General features: G+C 43.5%; 1 protein-coding gene across 2 annotated transcripts in view; it reads left to right on the forward strand.

The window, feature by feature from the left end:
• The first annotated feature begins 285 nt into the window (after window positions 1-285).
• ST8SIA6 (ST8 alpha-N-acetyl-neuraminide alpha-2,8-sialyltransferase 6) overlaps window positions 286-22,525 on the forward strand; it is a 155,405-nt gene continuing 133,165 nt past the window's right edge. For both annotated transcript variants that reach the window (XM_032624446.1, XM_032624447.1), the window contains exons 1-2: window positions 286-513; window positions 999-1,097. In XM_032624446.1, the coding sequence (XP_032480337.1) occupies window positions 413-513; window positions 999-1,097 (200 nt within the window). In that variant the 5' untranslated portion in view covers window positions 286-412. The remainder of the gene's footprint in view (window positions 514-998; window positions 1,098-22,525) is intronic.

Here is a 22,525-nt window from a genome sequence, read left to right on the forward strand (position 1 = left end):
CAGGTGACCCCGCGCGGCGGCGGCGGCGGCGGCGGCGGCGGCGGCGGCGACGACGACGACGACGACGACGACGACCAGATCCCGCAGCAGCGCCGAGCGCCTCCGGGAGGAGAGGAGGCGAGCTGGGCGCCTCGCCACCGCCAGCCGGGCTGCTACAGCGATCCGGGGCTGGGCGGGAGTCGGGGGAGAGAGCCGGGCCGCGGCGCCTACCTCTGCCTGCTGAGAGCGAGCGGGCGGGCCGGGCCGGGCCGGGGGCGCGCGCCGCCGCCGCCCCTCCCCGCCGCCTTGAACGCTGGAGGTGTGCGTGGCTGCGGCGGCGGCAGCGGCGGCGGCGGGAGCCGCGAGTCGGGGCCGCCCGGGCTGCGCTTCGCCGGGGCGGCGGCGGCGGCTGCGGCTGCGCCCGTGGCTCAGGATGCGGCCGGGAGGCGCGCTGCTCGCCCTGCTCGCCAGCCTCCTGCTGCTGCTGCTGCTGCGCCTGCTCTTGTGCTCGACCGACGCGCCCGCCCGCCCCAGGTAACCCACCGCCGCGCTCCGGCCGCCCCTCCGCGCGTCCCGGGGGGGCCCCGGCCGCCCCCTGCCCCCGTTCCTCTCGGGCGCGCGGACTTTCAGCCGCTGCGACGACGAGCCGACGGGCAGCGGCGGCCTGAAGGTGGGGCGGGACGGGGGCGTCCGGGAGGCGGCCTGGGTGAGTGGCGGGTATCGGAGGGGCGACGCTAGCCGCGGCCAGGCACCGGCTGGGGCCCCGGGGGACCGGTCAGGGCGGAGAGGGAGCTGCGGCACCGGACCTGCCGTCGGGTTTCCCGTCGGTCACTCGGGCTCTCCCGGCGGGTCCGCGCTTTCCCTTTCTTCCCGCCCCGAGCCTCTTCGCAAACTCCGGGGTTTGGGAGCTGCGCCGGGAGCCAGGGCGCGCGAGGATGTCCCGGCCGCTGGGGTGCGACCGCGAGGCCGAGCCTGCCAGCCAACTGCTCCCCAACTTAGTTTGCTTCCCGGTTGTGCAGGTTCTTGGTGGAGGAAAGCAGGGAGGCCATCCACGGCACCCGCGCCGCGCCGAGGACGCCCGGGAGCCCGCCGACCCGGCCCCCGCGCACCACGAACAGGTACCCGCAGCGCCGGGCGGCCGGAAGGAGGGGGCTCCGTGGCCGCGGCTCGGGGATGGGGCGCGGCTGCACCAAGGGGCTCGCTTCGAGTTGTCTGGTTGGGACCACACGATTGAGTGGATTTGAGAGAGAGAGAGAAGATGTGTGTGCCTACGCGCGCGTGTAACTCTCACACTCCCTCAACCTCCCCTGTAAAGCCTGTCCCTCGATGTGGATGTTCTTCGAACCAAGGGAGATGCGAAAGCAGCTGCACTTTGAAAAAAATGGGTGCTGAGTTCCCCTCGCGATAATGGTGTGCTGGAAACCTCGAGAAGCAGCTCAGCCTGTCTCTCGAGAGGTTTGGTTAGTTTGCTTTGTGTCTTTATGCTTTCAAGTGCACTGGTGTAAGATTCACGTTTGGGAGCGTGGAATTCTGTGCTCAGTGTTGAGAATGTTTTTGTCCTTACTGAATGGAGACAGATCTTTTCTTCGTCACTCCTAGGAGTATTTATCCATGTGCAATAATTATTTGGGTTTTATCTTTTCTTTTTAACCTGTCGTAAAAGTAATCCATTCTTAGTGCAGAAAGTTAGATGATATGAGAAATGGATTTAAAAATATTCACTCGGAGTCCCACCACCCAGAGATCATATTAAGGTTTTGGTTTATATTCTTACAGGAGTTTACCCCATGTACATGTATTTGTGAAATATACTTAAGACTGTACATTGTATTTTGTTCTGCCTTTTTTTCCCTAAAAAATCAGACACATATGTGTTATTACAATGTTTTTTTTGCAAAACATTGCTTTTAATTGTTGCTTAATTCATTGTATGAATGTGCCATAATCTATATAACTTTTAATTTTTGGACACTTAGATTATTTCCTGTTTTGTTTTGTTTACTATTAATAATTCTATGAAGTATATCCTTGTATGTAAATCTGTCTGCATTTTCAGTTCTCCGAGGTGGATTGATAGAAGTTGAATGATTAGATCAAAGAGTATGTACATTTTAGGTACTGAATACATTTGGCCAGTTGCTTCCTGGATGGGTTGAATCAGTTTACATTTTCACCAGCAGGATCTACTGCTTTGAGCCTGAGCCTTGCTACTATTTTTGCTTCTTTTAATAAACTTATTTATTTCTTTTTTGCTGCATTGGGTCTTCGTTGCTGCCCGCGGGCTTTCTCTTGTTGCGGTGAGCGGGGGCTACTCTTTGTTGCAGTGTGCAGGCTTCTCATTGCGGTGGCTTCTCCCCTTGCAGAGCATGGGCTCTAGGCGCGCGGGCTTCAGTAGTTGTGGCTCATGGGCTCTAGAGCACAGGCTCAGTAGTTGTGGCGCACGGGCTTAGTTGCTGTGCGGCATGTGGGATCTTACCGAATCGGGGCTTGAACCCACGTCCCCTGCATTGGCAGGTGGATTCTTAACCACTGCGCCACCAGGGAAGTCCCTGTTTTTCCCATTTTGTATACTCTTTTCCTCTATGTCTTGTGAATCCCTTTTCCCCTATGTATCTTTCTGTGTATTCTTGGATCTTAGACCATCTTAATTTTCTGACTGCATGACTTAAGGCTCTGGTGTAGTTCCTGCATGACCATCAGAAGGGTTTGGGGGACCCCAGAAGGAATCTTGAAGTACAGCACGACATTGCCTTCTGCAGCCTCCTACTGGAATCTCACAGCGTATCAGGGGCACTGAGAGATCCTGGGGTAACAAAGCTTTAGAGAAAAATATTAGCCTGTACTTTTACTTTATGCAGGGTTGTGTATTATAGGTAGTAGCTTTCCAATGAATTGGGGAGCTTTGCATCTTTTTCCAAGTCCTGGTACTGTTATACATTCTGGTGTTGTCCCTTGGGAAGACTTAGAAAGAATGTACTAATTAAATTATCTGGTCATAGGCCTTTTTGGAGGTAATTCTTGAATGAATTTTTCAGCTTCTCTGGGCGTACTTCTTTCTACTTGGCATACTTCTTGAGCTAATACAGGTAATTCATATTTTTTTCGGAATGTGGTCCATTTTCTTAAGGTTTTTAATTTTGTATCATTCTGTTGTATTTTTCAAAACTTGTCTTTTGATCTACTTTATATCCCCTTTATCATTTATGATTGATTATTTATGTGGCAGGGGTACAAATTTTAATCCATACCACTCGGTTGTGTAGAGAAATTATAATTTTGATTTTTCTGTAGCTGGTCTGATCTTCTTCCAAGAGCCCCAGCTGTAGGTAGAAGGTATAAGTCTAAAACCAATAAGGATAGGCAGCACTTACTGAATGCTTATTGTGGACACTGGTCTAAGTCCTTTACATTTATTAGCTCGCTTAATCTTCAAAAAATACTAAGAGAAACTCTTAAGATCCTCACTTTACCGATGAGGAAATAGGCACAGGCAGATGGAGTCAACTGCCCGAAGTCACGGAGTTGACAAACTGTGGACCCAGGAGTCAGACCCAGGCCATGTGGATCCAGAATCCCACACTCTTAATCTCCCTGCTGTGTAGTCTTCCACAGGTGCTGGGCAAGATAGAGCGTGTGTGTGTGTGTGTGTGTGTGTGTGTGTGTGTGTGTGTGTCCAGGTTAAAGCTTAGTCAGATGTGCCAACTTAAACAACTCTTTCTGGTATGTTTATTCTCTCTGGGAGCAAATACTCACTCTTTCAGATTGTTTCCACCATCTTTTCTGACTTTCAGATGATACCCAGATCTAAGGGGGAGAGGGGCTGAGGTGCGGTGGTAGAGTTAAGTGGTGGGGTTCATGATCATAGTATCCTTTGACCCTCTGCTCTCCAAGGGGATGTTGTCCAATTCCCGTCTGCTGGGTGGTGATAGCCAGCGATGGAAGCTGCCGTTTGTGGCTCATTCTTCTCCCTTAGGCCTTCCACCTGCTGGTACTCTCCACTGTCTTGGTCTCACCTGAGCTCCCATTAATGCTACATGTCAGGGATCCGCTGAAGATTCTCTTTTAGTTCCATCCTGAGTTGTCCTCTGCAACATTTGCTACAATGCTACCTCACCCAGCTCTAGCTGGCTAGTTCCAGCCAGTCTGCCCACTATTTTGGGGCCCTATCTAAACACACGGACCAAGGCTGGTTCAGGAAACTTAAGTATCAGGACCTCCCTCTATTTGCCCCACAAAGTGGATGTGACCCTGTGTTAAGTTAGTTTCGCGGTGGAACACTGCCCAAGAAGTGATCTTTTTCTAGAGTCCTAACTGGGGGAGGAGACAAAGCCCCATCTACCCTTGTTGTTACCCTCACCTTTCTCCAAGCCAAAGCTCTCTCTTTCCTTTCTTTCTCCTCTTTCCATCTTTGCTCTAGGCTGGAAATGTGCAGGCTTCCCCTGCATCATAGTTTCTTTTTTTTTGTCCTGACTCAAACCTGAGCCTTAAGGGTGCATAGTGGGGACTGGGATTAAATAAAAAAAAAAATTGGGAAAGCTCCAGGAGCTGAGTCTTGCAGGTAAGGTAGTTAATGTGCTAAAGAGGCATAATGGGAGGAATTTAGAGAATCTTTTCTTGGGGCTGTAGCAAATCCTATTTCGCTTGTCCAAAGCTGAGTATCACCTTATTCTTTCTCTTTGCATTCTTTTAGGAAAAAGCCTTTATCTCTTTATACTCCTCCAAAGAATGTTTCAAAATAACTAGGGAAAAGTCATGTCAAAGTCAGAAAGACAAAAGAGAAAAATATACTAGCAATTCTCAAAATATAACCCCATCACAATGGATTGTTTCTCTTTCTAGTAAACTTTGTCAATATGCGTCATTGGTTTGTTTGTTTTTCAAACAAACAGCTCTTGGATTTTATTTCTCACTTCTGATGTATGTCCGTGTTTTATTTCCTTTATGTGTTTTTTTTTTTTGGTTTGTTTTTTTTTTCCTTTGTGTTTTTTTAATCTTAAAATATCATTCCTTTTTTTCCAACGTTTTGAAGTGAATGCTTCATTTATCGATTTTTCCCTTTTTCTTTATAACAACAATATTTAATACTATGCATTTTCCTTTGAATGCAGCTTTGCACCTGTTCTATAAATTTGGATACATAGTGTTCTGGTTTTTAAAAATATATTCTAACTTATTTATAATTACATTAGAACATTTTAGTTTTACGTCCATAGTTCTTTAGGAAAGTAGTCTCCCCCACCCCCAGAGTAGCAGTTTTAACTTCCTTCAAGAACTTTTCCTTTGCATTCACAGCTTGTCTGTTTGGTGCAAGAGGCCTAGCTTTCAGCCTGTCTTTTAGGAGAGTACTTGTAAATTTCCAAGTGGTTGGATTTTTTTTTCTTAAATATTAATTTAATATGTGTTATTAAATAATATTAATTTCATTTTTGATTATAAAAGACACCAAATAAAATCCTGCCATAATGTTATAAGTGAGCTCCCAAATATTCAGTCATTAGACATGAGAGATTGGATTATTGTGACATTAATGACATGGCCAGAGCAAGTGTGTGTAACTCTCTGGCTTGGAATTCCAGGGTCCCTCCATGGGAATTATCTAGGTCTCGCTTATGGTTTGCCATCTTTTAGTGGCAGTGTCCATTTTGGCTTTAATATCCATGGTGATGATTCAGGATCCTGTGGCTGGCTGGGACTCTCTGGATAGAAGCCACTGTTCTTTGAAGGTCCTGCTGAGTTGGTGCTCTTTCACTGGCCCGTCTGGAAGGACTGGACTACAAGTCCACCAGAGTTGTGGGAATCCCACTTCCACTTCTCTGCTTTCCTAGAGAGGTTCGCCTGCTATTTCCATTAATGACCTTTCTTTCCATTCCCTGTGACCCTTTCTCCCTGCAGTAGAACTTGATTTGTCTCTCTTGAGAACTGGGGTTCAGTAAAAGGCAGACACCAAAAGTCAGTCATGTTATATCCCAACTCATATTATTGTAGGGAGCATTACTGCAGAGATGCTATTGTATGTTTTTAGATGAACACACTGAAAAGGAAAACCACCTGTCATTTCAACGTTGAAAAAAATGCTAGCGTTCATATTTTCAGTAATTTTATATGCACATATCTAGTAATTTTGCTATGCATATTTTGGTATGGATTAGTAACTTTTTTTAAACAACATCTGAGCTTTTCTTAATGTCATTAGTATTCTTCTGCAACATAATTTTTAGAGCATGGTGTTTGAACGTATGCACATACTGTAATTTATTTATTCTTCCCTTTGGTCACTTCAGTTGTTTATTATTTTTGATTTTGATGTGTATTCTAATATGAACAAATTTATAGCCTTACACACAATCTTGATTATTCAGATAAATTCCTAGAAGTGGAGGGGCTTGATCAAAGAGTATGTGAAAATGTTAAAATGTTGCTATGACTTGTCCAACAACAATAGTTGTTCCAATTTATTCTTTTGTAAGCAGTATATGAGAGTGACCATTGTCTCAAATTCTTGCCAGTTCTGTGCATTAGAGTTTCTTTTCACTTTTTAAAATTTCATACTCAAGAATAGTATTTCACTGTTGTCTTAATATGTGTTTATTTGTTCACCATTGTGTTTAATTTTTAAGATGTTTGTTGACCATTTACATCTTCTTTTAAATATTTTATTGTTTAAAATTTTTTTTAAAATTGAAGTATAGTTGATTTATAAAGTTGTGCCAATCTCTGCTATTCAGTAAAGTGACTCAGTTTTACACATATAGACATTATTTTTTTTTTTTTTTTTTTTTTTTTTTTTTTTTTTATGCGTTACGCGGGCCTCTCACTGTTGTGGCCTCTCCCGTCGCGGAGGACAGGCTCCGGACGCGCAGGCTCAGCGGCCATGGCTCACGGGCCCAGCCGCTCCGCGGCATGTGGGATCCCCCCAGACCGGGGCACGAACCCGTGTCCCCTGCATCGGCAGGCGGACTCTCAACCACTGCGCCACCAGGGAAGCCCTAGACATTATTTTTTTAATATCTTTTCCATTATAGTTTGTCCCACTAGATTGGATATATTGATAGTTCCCTGCGCTATACAGTAGGACCCTGTTGTTTATCCATTCTAAATGTAATAGTTTGCATCTAGCAACCCCAAATTCCCAGCTCATCCCTCTCCCCACCCCCACCCGTGGCAACCACAAGTCTGTTCTTCATGTCTATGATTCTGTTTCTGTTTTGTAGATAGGTTCATTTGTGCCATATTTTAGATTCCACATATAAGTGATATATGGTATTTATCTTTCTCTTTCTGATTTACTTCATTTAGTATGAGACTCTCTAGCTGCATCCATATTGCTGCAAATGGCATTATTTTGTTCTTTTTTTATGGCTGAGTAATATTCCATTGTATATATGTACTGCATCTTCTTTATCCATTCATCTGTCGATGGACACTTAGGTTGCTTCTGTGTCTTAGCTATTATGAATAGTGCTGCCATGAACATAGGGGTGCATGTATCTTTTTGAATTATAATTTTGTCTGGGTATATGCCCAGGAGTGGGATTGCTGGATCATATGGTAAATCTATTTTTAGTTTTCTGAAGAACATACCGTTCTCCATAGTGGCCGCACCAACTTACTTACATTCCCACCAACAGTGTAGGAGGGTTCCCTTTTCTCCACACCCTCTTCATCTTCTTTTTTTAAATTGGCTCTTCATAGCCTTGTCTATTTTACTATAAAGATATTCTAGTTACTTGTTGATTTACAAGAGGTTTATAAGCATCAAAAGTATCAAACTTTTATTTATCTTGCATTTAAATTAGCTTTCTAATATAGTTAACATTTAATTATGTCTGTGGTTATTTAATCTGTAGAAGTTTTCAACTCTTCTGTATTCGTGTCGCTTATACCTACTTTTTATTGTCAATTCTGCTTTTGAATTGATTAATTTATTGATATATTTAGTACCCTGAGATAAGTGGACATCTCTCATTTTAAAATATTTAAATCTTTCCTCCTTCTAGAACTTCTTTTAGCACATGGCCAAGGGGGTGGGCTTTTTTATTAAGTTACTATTATTCTATTATATACTTTCTCCTTTGAAAATGACTGTTTTTTAAGTTTGAATTAAACGATTGCTTACAAATCTAAAAATACCATTTAGATTCTCTTTTCTTTGGTTGCCATTTGTCTCTAAATGATCCTCTCCTCATTGCTTTAGTTCTTTGTTTCCATTCCTTTCTTGGTCAGTGGCAGGTCTTCTTTCTTCTAATAGTTTTAGCTTTGGAATGTGGATAGTAGTGTTTCTGAAACTTCAGATATTTAAGAATGCAATCCTTATTTTTCATCCATGAGTCGTGAATTATGCATCACAACTCCACTTTTTAAACATTTTCATCTTAAAACTTTTGTAAGATGTTCCTCTGTTTTCTGGCTGTTAGGACTCTGAGAGAGAAATGAAGGTAATATTATTTCTTCAAAAGTAACCTATTTGATTGTTTTACTGGATCCTGTCAGGATTTTTTCTTAAACTGAAAATTTAAAAAATTCACAGTGCTATCTATGTCTTTGCAACTACCTCTTTTGATTAATTTTGTGTATAAGCATTTTTAATCCACTGACCAGGTTATTTTTAAATTTAAAAAATTGTGTAGTATACCTTTGATTATTCGATGTGTTCCACAGAGTCTGCTTTTATTTTGAGAAGACAGTCTTCACTTCCTGTCTTCTGTCACTATACCTCTTACCCACCATCCCTGTCCCATGTAAACAACTTCACTTCTCTTTCTGAGTCTGCTTTTCTCTTTGTCCTTTTCCTCTGCTCTCTGGTATGGCTTCTCAAATTTGTCCTCTACATTCCTGAATTATTTTTCTCTTCGTGTCAGTTCTGTTTTGCCCTGTCTAAAGCAGTGTATCTATTACATTTTTAGATGTTACAATTTTTTCCTTCTTCCAGCTTGCTGCTTATCAACTCAGTTTATATCTTAGAAAGCATCTAAGTCAGATTTTAAACCCCACCTTCCATTTCTTCATATTTTCTTGTATATTCTTGAGAGCATGAAGCAAATGCTTTCTAAAGGTTTCTTCTGTTTCTTATAGTAAATGTTTTTCTGAAGTATGATTTTTCTCTGCATCTTAAGAATAATGTTCTATCCCTAAGTTAGAGAATCTTTTAATAAGATTTATAACTTGGGAGGCTTTTTTACATATGTTAATTTATTTATTGCATGCAATAGAAATGATGAGGTAGGTACTATTCTAATTCCTATTTTTTTTAACTGAACTATAGTTGATTTATAATATTGTGTTAGTTGCAGGTATATAGTAAAGTGATTCAGATATATATATATATATATATATATATATATATATATATCTTAAGATTCTTTTCCATTATAGGTTATTACAAGGTATTGAATATAGTTTCCTGTGCTGTACATTAAATCCTTGTTGTTTATCTATTTTATATATAGCGGTGTGTATCTGTTAATGCCATACTCCTAATTGATCCTTCCTGGGGGGCTTGCTTTTTAAGTTATATATCCCCAAATGAGGAGTCCTTTCTCTGGCCTTGCGCTCATCAGAAAGAATGCCTTAGAACCCCTAGTGGCTCCCACCAAGGGCTGAAAGATCCTGCTTCTTAGAGCGTTCACCAGATGAGAGACTGAGCCATTTAGCCCTTAAACAAATGTCTGACTTTTTAAAAATTTGAATTGAAAAACAAATCTGGCAAAATACAGGTAACATAAATTTTACTAATTTGACTTTTTAAATACTGGACCTTAAAGCTATCTCTTGCTCCCATGTCTTGACCTCATGACTGTCAAAAAGTGCGTATATTCCTGAGTGGTCCTAATCAACCTGGACTTCTGCGGCTGCCAGGGATGGTGGGTGACATATGTCACCGGAAATCCAGAAAGGGCCAGGCTCCTGGGGCTCTCCCCATATCTGCCACCCCCTTCACATTCCAGGGTGTGTGAGATGCCTGATTCCCTTTCTATCCCCTTCCATTCCCTCAGTGCTGCTTTATAAATGATACAATATGATATGATATGGAAATGATATGGTAATGATACGGTATAGTATGATATGATATAGTGTGGAATGATGTGATATGGTATGGTATGATAGGGTATGGTATAATATGGTAATGATATGGTATGTTATGGTAATGATATAATATGTGGTATAGTACGTATGCTATGATATGATGGTGGTATATCTCAAGAGGCTGTAGAAAGACAGCAGTGCATAAGCAGTGGTACAGCAGCACCCAAAACAGCTTCTGCTGCCTCAGGAAGCAGGTCCTTCCTGTGTGGGAGCAGCCACCTGATTTTGTGGTTGGGGCAGGCTCTCCATGCTCAGGTAAATAAAGATAGGCAGTGGGAGGAAGATCAAAACGGCTCTAATTTTTTTTCTCCCTAGACCTGCTCTGTTTCAGGGGTGAAAATTTACATCAGCTGCTGGTAATTTCTCCATGTGATGCCCTATTACTAATAACTTTTCCTCTCCCAACCTGACACATTTCTAAAGCAGCTACCTGTTGCCGTCAAAATGTGTGGCTGTCATTCTGTGTAGACTTGTGTACTTCCGTAAGAGTGTAAATAGTCTGGAAGAGGGAGAATCAGGCCTTGTTGACGCGCTAGTGTCACACTGGGCTCATAACTGCGAGCTTCAGAAAATTCAAGATGAGTGTGAGCTAGACGTTGTAAAAAAAGGCTGTAGAGCTACACATAACTCTGGAACAGCTGATTTTCACCCTTTTACCCCTTTCCTCTGCACCCCGCCCTCCAAGTAGATGAAGGCTATTAAATTTTACTTTTGAGAATTGGTATCTTTGCTTCTTCGCTTTTAGAAGTAATGGTACTCTGTGTGTCCTGATTTTGAAAATTCAGTATGTTTTAAAGTTGCTTGGAGTCTGCTTGCTGGGTTCATTTGAAATGAGGCTTTACATCTTGCATTCCGCCTCCTTCCCTACTTCCCAATCCTATGTGTTAATTGCAGCTCTTCTTTTAAAGGTATACAGGGGGTTCTCCTCCGTTTCGGCACTTCTGGTGTTCCCTGTTTGAAAATGGATGTACGGTGCTTCCCAGATGGACATTTTTTCAGTCCCTTCGTTCCCTGGTGCCTGTGTCATGTCTTTGGCTGCTCTGGTCTGGTGTAAGCTGCAGGACGCAATTGTCCAGGGGGAGGCAACCCAGAGAGAGGGCTTCAGAACACAGCCTTTAGTCCCTGCCAGGCTTCTGTGGGCACATTGACATGTGGACAGCAAAGCCAGGATGAACCTGCAAGACATGAAGAAATGTTCTGCTCTTTCCTTTGCTTTGTAGGGTAAGTGGACAGGGGATCAGGAGTTAGGAAGAAATGGCATGTGATTGGCCCAACTCTCACTTCAGAGGTGGTTGGAGATGGAATTTAATTTTCTGTTTCATATCACTCCATTGCCTGCTTGACAGGGCCTCTCTTCACCAAGCGCCGGGGTGTTTCTTTCAAGACTTCAGAGCTGACATTAGGCAGTCAGCAGACACTACTGTTTGCACCCGGTGGTTCCATTGCAATGTAAATCAAGGTGGCGTTAGCGCTGTCTGGACTTGTGTATTAATTCACTGTGCCCTTCATAGACATATTCCTTGAACCAGCAGGCATTAGGATGAAACAACAGAAAAAAAGCCTGACTGCCTGGGGAAGGAATAAAGTTTTTTGTTTTTTTTTTTTCAGGAGTTGTAGAGAAGCACAAACATTTTGAAGGATTAGGTGCTAACCGAGGAAATATTGAGAGGTGAGGCTAGGACACAGCAGAAGGGATGTGACGAGAAGAAAAGGAAATAAATATATCTCCTCATCTGCCAGGAGAAGTTAACTCTTTTTAGAGTCACTAGCAGAAGCTGCTCTGTGGTTTCAGGGTGCAATGGTTCTGCGACCTCTCATTTGGGTGCCAAAAAAGAGGCTCTTTAAAGAGCAATCGATGCTTTGAGTAAACTTTAGGGAAGTGTTCTTGCATCCTGGTATCTTGTTTCGTGTCTCCTTTTGCCATTAAGAAGATGATTATGGCTTTAGTATACTTATCTGTACTCAGTAAGAGAGTTAGCTTATCCAGGGCAGTTAAATCTATCTTGTCTGTACTTTCAGATTTAAAAAACTTTATTTTGTTCCACGAAGTACTAAGAATACACGCTGTAGATAATCAGTCAGTAATTTCTTGGGAACAGTCATATCCATGGGCATATTATTTCTAAAGATAATTTTATAGGGCATAACCTGAGCTTCTGAAATTATTGAAGAATAATTTCCATTATCTTGTTAGTTACAGTTCTTAGTTCTAAAAGCACTAGAATTCTCTAACACATAATTTTTAAACTGTGGTATTCCAAAAAACTAAGGTTGTAGGTTTTAAAGACCATTAATTTTGAAATTGATTAAAATCTCTCACTGGTTCCTGGACTCGTAGTTGGATTCAAGTGGTACCCTCACGTGCTGTCTTGGGAGGATATACTCAATATTCCATATATTCTTTTTGAGATTATACCTCATTATTCCCTTACTCTGTGGGATATAATGTGTGATCCAAAATTTTGTGTCTGGCGTGTATTTTTTTATAGCATATGTGCTGCTTTGTTATTTCAGGGGAACATCGTATTTTACATGTTTATATTTGTCACCATAGCTTTACTATTTGCACATTAAGTTTGTGGGCACATCTTTGTGTTTCTGTTTTGGGAGTTTATCCAATACTCCCTGTTTATTTTGGGGTTGCAAAATACTCATGTTTTCCATGTCTGGGGAATTTTATTCATGAGATAGATTGAAGTTCTGTGAGGTCTGTGTCTTGTCTGTTTCTTTCACCACAGTTATCTGGAACCCCCAGTGTGTTAGGATTTGAGTCCTCTTGCCTTGTGTCAGTAGTGGTACTAGGATTTCGAAGGTACACGTTACCATGTCGCATTGCAAGAGAGCCATTTAACGAGCTTCCCTTGGTAAAATACCAATGTTAGCAAAACCTGATTTATAATTGTGTGGTTGTGTGTGATTATATCAAATAAAATTTTGTAATTGGAGGATGGATTAAAACTGGAGGGTTGAAAACTCATATCTGCAATCATTTCTTAAAGGGAGAACATATTGATACATTAACAAAGAATTTGAATAAGTAGACGGGAACTTTTATGATACTTGTACTCTTAGGAGAATTTTTTTCTAATAAAAAATTTAGAGATTAGTGATCATTTATCTCTGAAGTCCATCATAGAACTGCTGCTTCTGTGGGGTTTTGAGAACTCTTTGAAAATTCACAGAGCATTGGAAACTTTTCACAGAAATGTAACTTTAGGTAAATAATGATTTAAAAAAATGCATGGCCAAAGCAAAGATTTAGTGTTCCTCATAATTATGCTGGACTGCTGATGGAAGATCCTTTTAAACCAAGATGCATATTCTAAGCTAGAAGGTCGCCACCTAAAAATGGATTGTATAGTGTATTAACTACTCATGTATGTGAACCATAGGCTGGTTTCTTAGTAAAGCTCTAGCAATCTGAAAAAAATGTAGATTTTACAGAATTTTGAACACTATAGAATTTCCTCCATTTTTCTCAAGAGTGGTGACAATAAGACATGTATCACGTTTAAAAGATTGTTTTATGTCATCTTTACTATAAAAACGATAAAAATCAGTAGAGGGCTGGTGTTTGGGGTAGTTTCAAATGTGGAACTTTCAGGGTTTTTTTTATAAATGCAATTAATTTTGTAAATGTAATTTAGAAATCTATGAATTTTATTCAGTGTAACAGATTGTTTAAAATGAAACATTGAAATTAATTAACAAGCTTAGAGGTGGGACTTCCAGATGGTGGAGTGAGGATAGTGTCTACAGGCCCCTGGATCTCTACATGCGAAAAAATGAGTTTAGACTCTTACCTGACACCGTACACATAAAATTAACTCGGCATGGGTCATAGCCTTAAGAGCTAAAACCATAAAGCTTCTAGAAGAAAACAGAAAATTTTCGTGGCCTCGGATTAGGTAGAGTTCTTAGATACAATACCAGAAGGGTAATCAATAGAGGAAAAAATTGATCAATTATATTTTATCAAATTAAAAGCTTTTGTGCTTCCACATACACCGCTAAGAATATTAAAAAGATAACCCACAGATTGGGAGAAAATATTTGTAAATTGTATATCCAATAAAAGATTTGTATGCAGACTATATCAAGAGCTCTCACAAGAAGACAACTCAATTTAAAAGTGGGCAGAAGATTTGAATAGACATTTCACCAAAGAAGATATACAGATGATAGAAATGGCCAATAAACATATTAAAAAAATGGTTAACCTCATTAGTCATTAGGGAAATACAGATCAAAACCACAGTGAGGTCTCCACTTCACACCTTTTGTGATGGCTCTTCTAGTAGTTCCACCATGAGTGGGGCAGCTCCCTCCTGAAGCTCATGACAGTGGTCCTTGTTATGACCCAAGAAAGGTTTATTACACAAAGTGGGATGTCCCGAGGTGGGGGAGGGAAGGATGGCTCTCCGGGAGAAGTTCAGGAACAGAGAGAAAGAGAGGGAGAGAATAATGAGTACACAGGAGTTTTGTAGACGCCTTATGAGTCCACAGATAATCCTAAGACCTTGAAGCAATTTACATTTGAGGAATTATTACAAGAGTGACTAAAAATCAGTATCCCTTTGGCTCCAGGAATTGTAATTTCTCATTTTTTCTTATTATGAAAGCCGTGAACTTTGCCATCCTGAGTCCTGTAGCAATCCCTCATTCAAATTGCCATAATCAGTGGAGCCAGATCTGACCTGCTATTGAAGAATGTTGGTGCTGGGAACAAAGTTAAGATCTTCCTTTCCTCATAGAAAGATGCACACAGTGACAGGGAATGTTGAGCCTGTGTTTTACAGTTGAAAATACATAAACGTGTGTCTGTTATACCACAGAGTATGATGAGACCCACTGTTATAGTTTAAAGGAAGGCACCAAGACATCTGTTTCCTACAAAGGGGGACCTGTAGTTAGCTAACCTTTAAAAAGGTCATATCGGGGACAGGGGAGGCAGCAGTCTTTGGCAGACAGCTTTCTTAAGGCATATAGAATAGTCTGTTTAGGGGGGAAGGTCCCTCATTTTCAGCAGGTCCCATTTTTTAATCTGCCTTCATCTAGGCTCCAAGTTTGAGAAAGGATGGCAGAATGGGCAGGTGTTATTAAGTGGGAAAGGGAATTCTCCTTGGGTTTAATAGATCTGTAGGTGAGTAGCGTTCTCTTTTATGGCTAGAATGAGGAGAAGAGGGACCCTTGTTATATTTTGGTAGGATGTCATAAGACTTAAAAGTCAAGAGTTCCAGGTAACTATGGCAGAGGGCAAAAGAGGTTTATTTGGGAGACCACTGTCCATTTTGTAATATCATGAGGGTGTCTTTGAATAAGTCATATGTCTCTTGATTAGGGCTCTTTATTAGGACTGCTGCCTGTAGACAATAGGAAGAACGGAATTCCCAGTGATGCCTGTTTTAAGACTCATGACTACACTGATTGAGTAGCGTGTACCCCGATCAGAGTAGATAATATCTGGGGACCCAAAGGGAACTAACAGAGTTTTGGTGAGACCTACAGTAGTGGTGTCAGCGGTAGCGTACTGGGAAGGATAAACCCAAAGTAGGCCCACATAAGTATTAATCACTGTGAGGCCATACTGACTTATGCCCACAAACTGGGGCAACAGCTCAATACAATCAATTTGATAATGAATGAAGGGACATTTGCTCCTTTGGTATAATCCTCACTGGCCACGATGCCAGGACAGAACAGGCCACAGAAATCGCATTGGGAGGCTAAAGTTTTGGTTACAGCCAGTGGCATTGGGATACCATGGTGTTTGATACCATGTTTAAGAATCCAAGGTCCACAATGACTGGGCCCTTAGAGCCAAGGAAATGGGAGTGCTATATGAGTTTACTTAATAAATGTGAGCAAGTTGGTAGCTATGGCATTAAAGTGAGCCTTTTCCATGGGACCTTTAGAATGAGCTGAGTCATGGGAGACTTTAATGTAGTATATTAAAGCAACAGTATATTCCTGGTGTGGAAGGCCCCATAGGGAACAATCCTGAATATGAAATCTAGTCCTGTAGTTTGTGCTTGTTGGTTAGACCAAACAGTGGACCCATTAGCTACCACCAAGGAGTCTGTAAAAATATGGACAATAAACATACATATATTGAGGGACTCCTCCAGTGCCCACGTGACTGACCTTGTGGCCCATCCTTCATCTACCACGTCTTGGCAGTGGGATGGAAAGAAGTAGCTCTCCGGTGGATTCACATGGGATGGTGGTGCTCTTGTCCATAAAATAAATGGATTCCCTTTCTCCTGGACTCAGGGAACCTTGCAAGTGGCCTGTGGGGCCAGGTGAGGGGCCATCTTTCTCGGGCAAGGAGACTCCAGAAAGCATGAGAATGAGTGTGTAGAGTTTCCACAGTAAAGAAGCCACCAGATGCCACTGGTGGCATTGTTAGCTGGGTGGCTTTTGGGGTGGCCTCCAGGGCCTGTCATTGGGGTGACCTCCATTCAGATTGACCTGATTTTCTTGTGATTGCCTAAATAGATCTTAATGAAATGAGTAGATGGGATGTCTGTTGCTTCCAGAATCTAAATAGGCAAGTAGATGTTGGGCTTGAGAGGCCGGGAAGTAGGGTTATTGACTGGAAATGGTTTGGAGCAGCCTTCTGGGGACCAAATGATGCCCCCAAATTAAACTGAGGTGGTAGAGTCTTGGATCTTTTGGGGTGCGGTGACCCAACTGTGGTTAGTCAAAATCTGGACCACAGTTTGAATGTCTTGTGCAGTAACTTCATGAGTTTCTGGCCTTGGTAGAATATTGGCAGTCAAAGGCCATAGCTGGTGTTTGAGAACAGAACAAACCCATGAAGGTTCTGTCTGCATACATGGTGGGGACATATATATATATATATATATATTTTTTTTTTTTTTTTTTGGCTACACCCTGCAGCATGTGGGATCTTACTTCTCTGACTAGGGATTGAACCTGTGCCCCTTGCAGTGGAATCGTGGAGTCTTAACCTCTGGACCACCAGGAAAGTCCCCCATGGTGGGGATATTGATGTAGCCCACAGGTAATTGAGAGAGGGTATATCGGGGCACCTCATAGATAGATGCAAATTGCGACTGTGATGCTGGAGAAATGGGGACAGAATAAACTATATTAGTGAGATCAGTAACTCTGGGGATCTACCTCACGGAGGGTATCCTACCACCCCTCTACCCACCGATGATATTTATAAACTTTTTTGCCTAAGGAGTCTTACTCTCAATTGTCGGGATTTGAGTTTTCACCCTGGGGCTTCTCTTTAGTGCAGAATTAATTTGTGAATTTTCCTTTTTAGGGTTTAATAAGGCTGTGACATGTTGAAATGCTAGAGCATTAAGAAGGATTCATAGTCTCTGTCGATGACCTTTAAGAATGCATTAGGTTTTTGTTTTTTGTTTTTTGGGTCTTTAGGAGGTGGGAAGATAAAGCTGGTTAACATTTGAGTTTTAGCTCCTGGATGCCAAGGGCGAGTCCCTCCGTGCCCCTGAAGGTCAGGATCTTTATGGCAAAATCAGGGGCAGGAACAGCTGCAGATGTACTTGGTGTTCTGAGTGTTCTAATTAACCATTTCCCATCAGGGAATGAGCCTCAGCAGGCCACAGAGGGATAGCTCTGCATCCCAGCTCACCTGGGGGCCCCCCATGGGCTCACTGGGGCAATGGTGGGGGTGGAATCAGCGAGCACCATCACAGTTATGCTGGAGGCGACAGACGCAGGTGGGAGATGTGACTTGGAGACTGCTGGCACTAGCCAGTGAACAGTGGAAGTGCAAGTGCTACAACTTTGAAAAAGAGTTTGAGGGGGACCTTTGAGATGGCAGAGGAGTAAGACAAGGAGATCATCACCTTCCTCCCCACAAATACATCAGAAATACATCTACATGTGGAACAGCTCCTACAGAATATCTACTGAACACTGGCAGAAGACCTCAGACTTCCCAAAAGGCAAGAAACTCCCCACGTACCTGACTGTGTGGCTGAGAAGGTCTTGGTGCTCTGGCCGGGTGTCAGGCCTGAACCTCGGAGGTGGGAGAGCCAAGTTCAGGACATTGGACCACAAGAGACCTCCCAGCCCCATGTAATATCAATTGGCAAGAGCTCTCCTAGAGATCTCCGTCTCACCACTAAGACCCAGCTCCATTCAATGGCCAGCAAGCTACAGTGCTGGACACCCCATGCCAAACAACTAGCAAGACAGGAATACAACCCCACCCATTGGCAGAGAGGCTGCCTAAAATCATAATAAGTTCACAGGCATGCCAAAACACACCACCAGACACGGTCCTGCCCACCAGAAAGACAAGATCCAGCCTCATCCACCAGAACACAGGCACCAGTCCTCTCCACCAGGAAGCCTACACAAAGTGAACCAATCTTACCTACTGGAAGCAGACACCAAAAACAACAGGGACTATGAACCTGCAGCCTGCGAAAAGGAGATCCAAACACAGTAAGTTAAGCAAAATGAGAAGACAGAGAAACACACAGCGGATGAAGGAGCAAGGTAAAAACCCATCAGACCAAACAAATGAAGAGGAAATAGGCAGTCTACCTGAAAAAGAATTCAGAGTCATGATAGTAAAGATGATGCAAAATCTTGGAAATAGAATGGAGAAAATACAAGAAAAGTTTAACAAGAACCTAGAAGAACTAAAGAGCAAACAAACAATGATGAACCACACAATGAATGAAATTAAAAATACTCTAGAAGGAATCAATAGCAGACTACCTGAGGCAGAAGAACGGATAAGTGACCTGGAGGATAAAATAGTGGAAATAACTACCACAGATCAGAATAAAGAAAAATGAATGAAAAGAATTGAGGACAGTCTCAGAGACCTCTGGGACAACATTAAACGCACCACCATTCGAATTGTAGGGGTCCCAGAAGAAGAATAGAAAAAGAAAGGGACTGAGAAAATATTTGAAGAGATTATAGTTGAAAAATTCCCTGATATGGGAAAGGAAGTAGTCAGTCAGGTCCAGGAAGCGCAGAGAGCCCCATACAGGGTAAATCCAAGGAGAAACATGCCAAGACACATATTAATCAAGCTATCAAAAATTAAATACAAAGAAAAAATATTAAAAGCAGCAAGGGAAAAACAACAACATACAAGGGAATCCCCATAAGGTTAACAGTTGATCTTTCAGCAGAAACTCTGCAAGCCAGAAGGGGGTGGCAGGACATATTTAAAGTGATGAAAGCAGAGCGAAGAGTGCCCTATCTCAGGGTTGGGGCTTATAGGAACTGGAGTAGGGGTTTCAATTTTTAGTTTGATGGTCATTAGTAATCCATCATTATATCCTTCTTTATAAAACCTGATTCCCCATGAATGGCCATTTATCCAGTTTTTATCCTTTTTTCCTGGTTCACTAAAAGAGATCTTGGGGGGACCTTGAAGATGGCGGAAGAGTAAGACGCGGAGATCGCCTTCCTCCCCACGGATACACCAGAAATACATCCACACGTGGAACAACTCCTACAGAACTCCTACTGAAGGCTGGCAGAAGACCTCAGACCTCCCAAAAGGCAAGAAACTCCCCACGTAACTGGGTAGGGCAAAAGAAAAAACAGAGACAAAAGAATAAGGACGGCACCTGCACCAGTGGGAGGGAGCTGTGAAGGAGGAAAAGTTTCCACACACTAGGAAGCCCCTCCGCGGGCGGAGACTGCGGGAGGCAGAGGGGGGAGTTTCGGGACCGCGGAGTGGTGCACAGCGACGGGTGCGGAGGGCAAAGCGGGGAGATTCCTGAACAGACGATCGGTGCCGACCGGCACTCACCAGCCCGAGAGGCTTGCTGCTCACCCACCGGGGCGGGCGGGGCTGCGAGCTGAGGCTCGGGTTTTGGTTTTGGACGGAGCTCAGGGAGAGGACTGGGGTTGGCGGCTTGAACATAGCCTGAAGGGGTTAGTGCACCACGACTAGCCGGGAGGGAGTTCGGGGAAAAGCCTGCACCGGCCGAAGAGGCAAGAGACTTTTTCTTCCCTCTTTGTCTCCTGGTGCGCGAGGAGAGGGGTCTAAGAGCGCTGCTTAAAGGAACTCCAGAGACGGGCGCGAGCCGCGGCTAAAAGCGCGAACCCCAGAGACGGGCGCGAGCCGCGGCTGAGGGCGCGAGCCCCCGAGACGGGCGCGAGCCGCGGCTGAAAGCGCAAACCCCAGAGACGGGCGTGAGCCGCGGCTGAGGGCGCGAGCCCCCGAGACGGGCGCGAGCCGCGGCTAAAACCGCGGACCCCAGAGACGGGCGGGAGACGCTAAGGCTGCTGCTGCCGCCACCAAGGGGCCTGTGTGCGAGCACAGGTCACTCTCCACACCCCTCTTCCGCGGAGCCTGTGCAGCCCGCCACTGCCAGGTTCCCGGGATCCAGGGACAACTTCCCCGGGACAGCGCACGGCGGGCCTCAGGCTGGTGCAACGTCACGCCGGCCTCTGCCGCAACGTCACGCTGCCTCTGCCGCCGCAGGCCGGCCCCGCACGCAGTGCCCCTCCTTCCCCCATCCCCCAACCCCCGGCCTGAGTGAGCCGGAGGCCCCGAATCGGCGGCTCCTTTAACCCCGTCCTGTCTGAGCGAAAAAACAGACGCCCTCCAGCGACCTACACGCAGAGGCAGGGCCAAATCCAAAGCTGAGCTCCTGTGAGCTGTGAAAACAAAGAAGAGAAAGGGAAATCTCTCCCAGCAGCCACAGAAGCAGCGGATTAAAGCTCCACAATCAACTTGATATACCCTGCATCTGTGGAATACCTGAATAGACAAGGAATGATCCCAAATTGAAGAGGTGGAATTTAGGAGCGAAATCTATGATTTTTTTCCCTTTTCCTCTTTTTGTGAAGGTGTACGTGTATGCTCCTGTGTGACATCTAGTCTGTATACTCTAGCTTCCACCATTTGTCCTAGGGCTCTATCCGTCCATGACTTTTTTTTAAAAATTCTTTTTCTTAATAATTAAGTTTAATTGTAATAACTTTATTATACTTTACCTTCGTTCTTTCTTTCCTTCCTTCCCTCCCTCCTTTAGACAACGAATCACCCCAAATTGAGGAGGTGGTCTCAGGGAGCAGGATTTATGATTTTTCCCCCTTTACCTCTTTTTGTGAAGGTGTATGTGTATGCTTCTGTGTAAGATTTTCTCTGTATAGCTTTGCTTCCAACATTTGTCCTAAGGTTCTATCCGTCCCTTTTTTTTTTTCTAAATATTTTTTAATTCAATAACTATATTATACTTTATTTTATTTTTACTGTATCATCTTTCTTTCTGTCTTTTTTTCCTTCTTTCCCTCCTTCCTTCCTTCCTTCCTTCCTCCCTCCCTCCCTCCCTCCCTCCTTTCTTTCCTTCTTTGCTTCTTTCTTCCTTCCTTCCTTTCCTCCTTTCCTTCTTTCTTTCCTCATACTTCTACTAATTCTCTCTACTTTTTCTCCCTTTTATTCTGAGCCGTGTGGATGAAAGGCTCTTGGTGCTCCAGCCAGGAGTCAGGGCTCTGCCTCTGAGGTAGGAGAGCCAACTTCAGGTCACTGGTCAACAAGAGACCTCCCAGCTCCACATAATATTAAACAGCGGAAATCTCCCAGAGACCTCCATCTTAACACCAGCACCCAGCTTCACTCAACGACCAGCAAGCCACAGTGCTGGACAACCTATGCCAAACAACTAGCAAAACAGGAACACAACCCCACCCATTAGCAGAGAGGCTGCCTAAAATCATAATAAGGCCACAGACACCCCAAAACACACCACCAGACGTGAACCTGCCCACTAGAGAGACAAGATCCAGCCTCATCCAGCACAACACAGGCACTAGTCCCCTCCACCAGGAAGCCTACACAACCCACTGAAACAACCTTAGCCACTGGAGACAGACATCAAAAACAACGGGAACTACGAACCTGCAGCCTGCAAAAAGGAGACCCCAAACACAGTAAGATAAGCAAAATGAGAAGACAGAAAAACACACAGCAGATGAAGGAGCAAGATAAAAACCCACCAGACCTAACAAATGAAGAGGAAATAGGCAATCTACCTGAAAAAGAATTCAGAATAATGATAGTAAGGATGATCCGAAATCTTGGAAGTAGAATGGACAAAATGCAAGAAACAGTTAACAAGGACCTACAAGAACTAAAGATGAAACAAGCAACGATGAACAATGCAATAAATGAAATTAAAATCACTCTAGATAGGATCAATAGCAGAATAACTGAGGCAGAAGAACGGATAAGTGACCTGGAAGATAAAGTAGTGGAAATAACTACTGCAGAGCAGAATAAAGAAAAAAGAATGAAAAGAACTGAGGACAGTCTCAGAGACCTCTGGGACAACATGAAACGCACCAACATTCGAATTATAGGGGTTCCAGAAGAAGAAGAAAGAAAGAAAGGGACTGAGAAAATATTTGAAGAGATTATAGTTGAAAACTTCCCTAATATGGGAAAGGAAATAGTTAATCAAGTCCAGGAAGCACAGAGGGT

The sequence above is a fragment of the Phocoena sinus genome, chromosome 2, assembly GCF_008692025.1.
Source record: "Phocoena sinus isolate mPhoSin1 chromosome 2, mPhoSin1.pri, whole genome shotgun sequence".
In the NCBI taxonomy this organism is placed as follows: Eukaryota; Metazoa; Chordata; class Mammalia; order Artiodactyla; family Phocoenidae; genus Phocoena; species Phocoena sinus.